The sequence below is a fragment of the Sardina pilchardus genome, chromosome 3 (genome assembly GCF_963854185.1).
Source record: "Sardina pilchardus chromosome 3, fSarPil1.1, whole genome shotgun sequence".
Classification (NCBI taxonomy): Eukaryota; Metazoa; Chordata; class Actinopteri; order Clupeiformes; family Clupeidae; genus Sardina; species Sardina pilchardus.
This window is the reverse complement of record NC_084996.1, coordinates 32,931,137-32,937,566: the sequence shown is the minus strand read 5'-3', so window position 1 is coordinate 32,937,566 and position 6,430 is coordinate 32,931,137. Positions and strand designations below refer to the sequence as shown.

At 42.3% G+C, this 6,430-nt stretch overlaps 1 protein-coding gene across 1 annotated transcript in view; it reads left to right on the top strand.

Moving 5' to 3' along the window:
• Nucleotides 1–2,768: 2,768 nt before the first annotated feature.
• The window catches only part of coro7 (coronin 7), a 77,314-nt gene continuing 73,652 nt past the window's right edge, over nt 2,769–6,430 (top strand). The window contains exons 1-3 of the mRNA XM_062532951.1: nt 2,769–3,288; nt 5,496–5,592; nt 6,333–6,413. Coding sequence (XP_062388935.1) covers nt 3,229–3,288; nt 5,496–5,592; nt 6,333–6,413 — 238 coding nt within the window. The 5' untranslated portion in view covers nt 2,769–3,228. The remainder of the gene's footprint in view (nt 3,289–5,495; nt 5,593–6,332; nt 6,414–6,430) is intronic.

Here is a 6,430-nt window from a genome sequence, read left to right as displayed (position 1 = left end):
TGACTTCATTTGTACTCCCATGCAAATCCCAGGAAAAGTGGTTGTCAATGAAGTGATGGACAAGTTTATTATTAGAGCCTTCAAGAGTCTTGCCTTATTAGTGTAGTTTCACTCTGCATGTCCTGGATGTTCCCTGTCTAAACTCTGCTCTTCTCAATATATTCTTACCTGGCCCCATTTTTCCTTAGGTGGAACAGGTGAGATCTCAAATCAAATGTTGCTGTCTGGTGCGGACCATTTAGGCTTTCCCCCCAACAATGCACTGTGCCTACTTACAGTAGGAGGGCACTGTTCCCATGTACACTACATTGCCAAAAGCATTTGCTCACCTGCCTTGACTCACAGATGGAACTTCAGTCACATCCCATTCTTAATCCATAGGGTTTAATATGATGTTGGTTCACTCTTTGCAGCTATAATAACTTCAACTCTTCTGGGAAAGCTTTCCATAAGGTTTAGGAGTGTGTTCATGGGATTTCTTTAACTTTGTTTCAGCAGTACATTTGTGAGGTCACACACTGAAGTTGGACGAGGAGACTGGCTCTCAGTCTCCGCTCTAGTTCCCATTGGTGTTTTATTGGGTTGAGGTCAAGACTCTGTAGGCCAGTCAAGTTCACCCACACCAAGCTCATCCATGTCTTTATGGACCTTGTTTTGTTAACTGGTGCCATCCCCAAAGTGTTCTCACAAAGTGGTTAATGCTGAAGTATTCAGAGTTCCTTTCACTGGTAGCCCAGCTCGGGGATGGCCCCTTATTGTAATTTCTGGACTTCTTTGAGTTCTATATTTGAAATTGCACTGATTGTGTCCAAGCCTGCTCTCAAAGTTGGTGAGTGAACACTGGTGTGCCTGGATGTTGCTCTTCCCGGGACTCGCTGTGTTTGTATGTTGTTATTTGGAGGCATAGACAAACAAAATAAACATAATAAAACATGGTTTTATTTGGTGCCCACCACATTTGTAGGAGTTATAAAGTTTCGCAAAATCAGCATCGATCTGCTTTGAAGATATAGGCCAGACACTATATTTGTGCATTTGTGTGAACCTGTGCAGCCTTGACCTTTCACCCCAAGACATTAAGTACCCAATCAGTTAATTTAGCCCTTGTATAAGTATACCAGGTTTGATGTGGATTTTTCCACTGGCATGGGAGATGTTGGCTAACACCCAGATGTGCTAGCATACAATTTTGGGCATATTGTACCATGGTCCAAAGCTAGTTCAAAGCTCTGTCATTTTTTCCTGTAAGGATTGGTGTTGTGAGCACCTGGCAATCTTATTCTACATAAAATGATGATGGACTCTTTGACTCTTTTTCGGGCTAATTTGGTTGGACTAAAGGACTGAAAGTAATCTAAACAAGATCAACGCAAGAGTGGAGTGGTGTGGAATGGATTAAGGAAAGTCACCAGCTACAATCAGACCACCAGCCATATGAGTGAGAACAGCTTGCCAGAGCCAACAAGTGACTAGATTCTACTCCGGAACCATCACTCATCCACCCTCTCATGCCTCATGTCTTCAGACCTCCCCAATCACGATTCACCACCCAGCACCCATCCAGACCTTCTGTGGTCCCTGCACCAACTGTTCCTTACTCCCAGGCTAGCACTCCCTCCGAATTTCACAGCAGATCAGGTGAAAAGGCAACTGGAGGGACTTCAGTTAGGCAAAGGAGCAGGCCCTGATGGAGTGAGCGTGGAGGTGCTCACTGGGTGTGTTAAACAACTCTGGAATCTCTCAAAGCATCTTTGATCGGCGCTTGAAGCTAGGAAGGGTCCCAACTGTGATAAACATCATATCTGGTCCCTGTGCATAAGAAGGGGCATCTCAAGGCCCCAAATCTAAGAAACATGACCACATTACACCAGTGTTGGCTAAACTGCACTGGCTTCCTGTAGAATATAGAATTCATTGGCCTGTACGAAGCTGCTGGCTCATCTGCGTTTGATGGGCAGGACTTAATGAGGTCAATTGAAACTTGGCATGCATTCAGAGGGTGTCATGATCCACGCTTCAAATTTTGTGCAGTTTTGAATGTGTCAGCCAAATGCCCGCTAGTGATGATCAACCTCACTCTCTGACGCCTGGCAGGAAACCTATAACCTGGGATTTTAGCTCAATATGTTGTGATAAAGGCACCACCAATGTTTTATGCACTTTAGTTGAAGACATATTCCTGATATTTCTGTTTATAGTCTGTTCACTATTTTTTCAAAAGTTCTATTAAATGAGTTGAATTAAAGAGAATGGTTCATTTGAATAAAACGAAAATTAGATAAACTCACCTTCTCATCATGCTTAGGCTATAATAAAAGCAGTATGGCCTATCCAACATAGGTTAAAAAGGCTACACTGGTGTGAAGTAGGCTACAATATGACATAAAGGAGGTTGAGAGTAAAAAGTAAACAAAGAAAATAGGGATGCCGTGGATGGAGAGAGATATGTCTAGGGGTGCCATGAGCCAGAAAAGGTTGGAAACCGCTGTCATGGACCCCCATGTTTTTTCCACTTACTCGCGATCGCCCCTAGCGAAACAAAAAAAAATGCAGGTACGGTTTGTAGGCTGTTTGGGTAAACGCATACACATGGGTAAACGGGCTCAGAGCATAGCAGCAGAGAGATAGCAGTCGGAGTAGAGTAGCGTAGCCTGCCTGCGCATGTTCATAACTCGGCGCATGCGCACAGGGTTGGAGATAACTTCTCTAAAGAGTGGTGGCACTGGCAGAGATATTGCAGACATGCCCATTGAAATAGCCTAATCATAGGAACATAATTAAGTCCATTGAAGTATTGTTGTGGAAAATATCCTGAATCTTTGCCAGAAATGACGATTTGTTGTTAAATTGTTGAGGAAATTATTTCCAATCATTCCCTCCCAAACACATTCACCCATTTCATTTAAGCAAGTTCCGTATTATTTCTGGACAGAAAGCCTAGCTGACAGACATCGGAAGACTTTACAGACTATCGTTTTTAGTATTCGAGTTTCTGTTATAGTAATGTCGGTGCAATGTATCACTAGTTCAAGTCACAGAGAAACAGCAGCCAGAGTAGTCTACGCGTTTCACGTTCATTTCCTGCATAAACTATAGCTCCAACCCTAAATTGTGTGAGCAGACGGAGCGTCCTGTCAGCTGAGCACAAGATTCGATTCTTCGCCTCCTTTGACAGCGAAGTAGCCACACTGAGACACCCGGAAGGTGCACAGACGAGGGAGAACCACAATGAACCGCTTCAAGACTTCGAAATTCAAAAATACCACCCCGAAAATTCCTAAAAAAGATGTGAGTATTGTGCTTGTAATGGTAGCCAATAATCAAATCTGTGGTTATAGTTAAGCAGTGGCTGTCTTCAAGCGTATGGAGGGACTTCAATTTAGCATCCCTGAAATCCAATCCGGCGTGTTTTGGAGTGTGGCTCATTTCTACCTCTCCATCTGGGACAGGAAAACCCATGCAAATCAGTCAATCAAAACGTGCTACAATAGGCCTACATCTGATTAGCTAGCTTGACAGAACTCTTCTGTAGCCGCCGCAATAGTGTAGCCTGGCTATCTATCTGTAGGCTACATATCCAGATTACCTATATCTATGGGAGAGCCTGGGTTGTGTTACATTAGTATAGTAACAACGTGTGTTGCATAATGTACTCTGGTTAGTATGCATGAAGAAGAAGGCTACGCTGAACTGCAGGCAGTTCTCAGCAGTTTAGTGGCTTTCTTATTAATGCATTGTCTCAACCACGTCCTGATTGGCATGACCAATGTGATTTCTTAGATTATACACATAAGTGTTGCACGTGACAGTCAGTGCAGGCCTTTGGCACAGTAGCATGTTAGAGAACACATGCCTTAACACAGTTTTCTGGATTTGCTTGAGTCAGTGGACAGTGCCCATGTGTGATACAGTATGTCATTCGGACCCAAGGGATGAAACTGTAGCCACAGCCTGGAAGTATTCACTAAAACAGTTCACTGTTTTTTTGTTGTTATGGTATAGGCTATGCCAACTTAACATAAACTGTTAAAACTGTTGTTTGCCACATTTTCTAGACAAAGTTGTGTATGATTTTTCTGAGATGGAATATCTAGTGATTTCATAAAATTGTTAATCAGACTCTGGATGCAGTCCATTATGGTTATGGGATGTATGAGTTTGTCCAAATAACAGCAATACAATTCAATTTAACAGTTGACAAAGTTGGTAAGACTACATTAAGGAGAATACAAAAGTGAAAGGCTCCTAGACTCCACTGGTGGTGAACATTATTAGAACATTATTATTTTAAACCTATTACCTATTATTGGATGCTTAGTAAATTAAGCCAATTTCTCTCTCTCTATAAAAAAAAGACGGGGTGGAATGAACATTACTTACAATGGTGGTTGTGTTATATCTTTATTGAATTGTGTTGTGTACATTTTTACTCTGGTGGGACAATATTCTGTTTTACAGCTGTGTGTGTGCTCGCTTGGTGAAGTAGTAGATGCACTTGTAATATGCATTTCTCTCAGAGGCTTTCCCCAGCCTAGCAATATGCTACAACCCCCCCCCCACACACACACACACATTAAGCCTTGTTAACATTCTATTAGCCTTTCATTTTGCTGCACCCTGCACTGAAGGGGGCCTTTTGACTTCCTCAAGTTTCTGCTGAATAAAAATGCTCTGTTCTCTTTCTCTTGCGAAAAGAGTCAGTGACAAATCCTTCCGGTTCCCTCTTCCTCTTGCACTTTTCTGCCCTGTTTGTTTACCTCATTCTAGTTTTAGTGCCAGGAAGAAGTGATCTCAGCCTGCTTATGTTTGTATGCATTGCATTAAGTTTTAAATGTTATGCACTCTGTTTCTGAAAAGTTTACAGAATCAACCAAATCCAACATTAAAATATAAATTAGCCCCACTACACTCCTCCACTGTTTTGTGGATTTTTCTACAAACAGTTTGCACAATCCTGCTGAAAAACTGTGCATTTGAATTAATTGGTAAAGCAGCACTGTACATGTTTAGGTCTAAAACAAGTGAGCTTACTATCTTAGTCATGTAAAGCTCAGAGCCTTCATAGCACTGCTATGAGCTTTGTAGCATGCTGACTGGCCTGTTTTGGATAGCCTATGTAGGCTAGTCAGCAATGTCCAGCTTGAGATTTTCTTTCATTTTTGCAATGTCCTCCGATCCTGAATACAGACGCGCATAGTTCATATCCTGGATGACCCATTTGTGCTGTTGTTCATATGACCATATTCCATCAGAATGAATGCTTCAGTCTTGCACTGCTGACTAGTGTATCAGTGTTGGCAGCTCTGCAATTTACCACTACAGACTTTACAAACAACACACGATAACCAGAGGGTAATGCAGAGGTTTATGGGATAAGGTGTTTGTATGTTTAAGATGATGGAATATATAATTGTGTAGTCTTTCTGTAGTATATTATCTATGATGAACCTGCAGGAAAAGCTTGCCTTTTACTTATTCTCATTTCCTCCCTTCAGGGCTGGATTGGTGGTGTGCGGGCTGGGTCCAATAACTCTCAAGGAAACCAGATCAAGTCCAGCTGTGACTTTGTAGCTTTCAGCTCAGACCAGGGGGGTAAGGGCTCTTAAACTATCAGTATGCATGAGAAAGAAAAGCTTTATTATTGTGATACACACTGACATGTAGACAAGATACCATGTGTAAAGGATATATTGAGGAAGTATTGCAAAGCCTGGTAAGTCTGAACATGTCTAAATATTTTTCACAACCTTAACCCATGAAACTCGACCTAGGTCACTTGACCTACAGTATGTTGGGTCCTGCTATATCTCCAGCTAGTGAATTAGGGCCTTGGCTTACTTAACAAGGACAGAGGAATGTTGTTGGAATATAGTGCGTTTGTAGGCCATCAGTGCATAAATTGAAGAGGTGACAGGCTTTCTTTTTCATTTCTGTAATCAGCCATTGTACTCTTATCAACCATCTTCTCAAACAGCTTTATCAGGTGGTGAATAATGATCTGCATACATATTTGTGTCCATCCATATATTTGAAAGCCTCTGGTTTATTCTGTGTCTCTTACATAGAAGTATGGATTGCAGCGGTATGCTTCTTGTGTAAATGATGGGCTGCAAAGCTACAAAGGATCTGCCCTGACGTGTTCGTAGATGCCTATGACCCTCATTCTGCTCCCTTTACATTCCTACTGATCTGGGAATACATTGTCTCTGTCAATAATGAAAAGTGTGTGTGTGTGTGTGTGTGTGTGTGTGTGTGTGTGTGTGTGTGTGTGTGTGTGTGTGTGTGTGTGTTACTTAATGTATCTCATGCATGTGTGTGTGTGTGTTCTGCAGCTGGTGGAATGGTGGGCCTGACATCAGTGGGGGCTGGTGCTGATGGGAAGTGGCCAGTGGTCTACCTGGCCTGTCATGCTGGTGAGACATGATTTCTC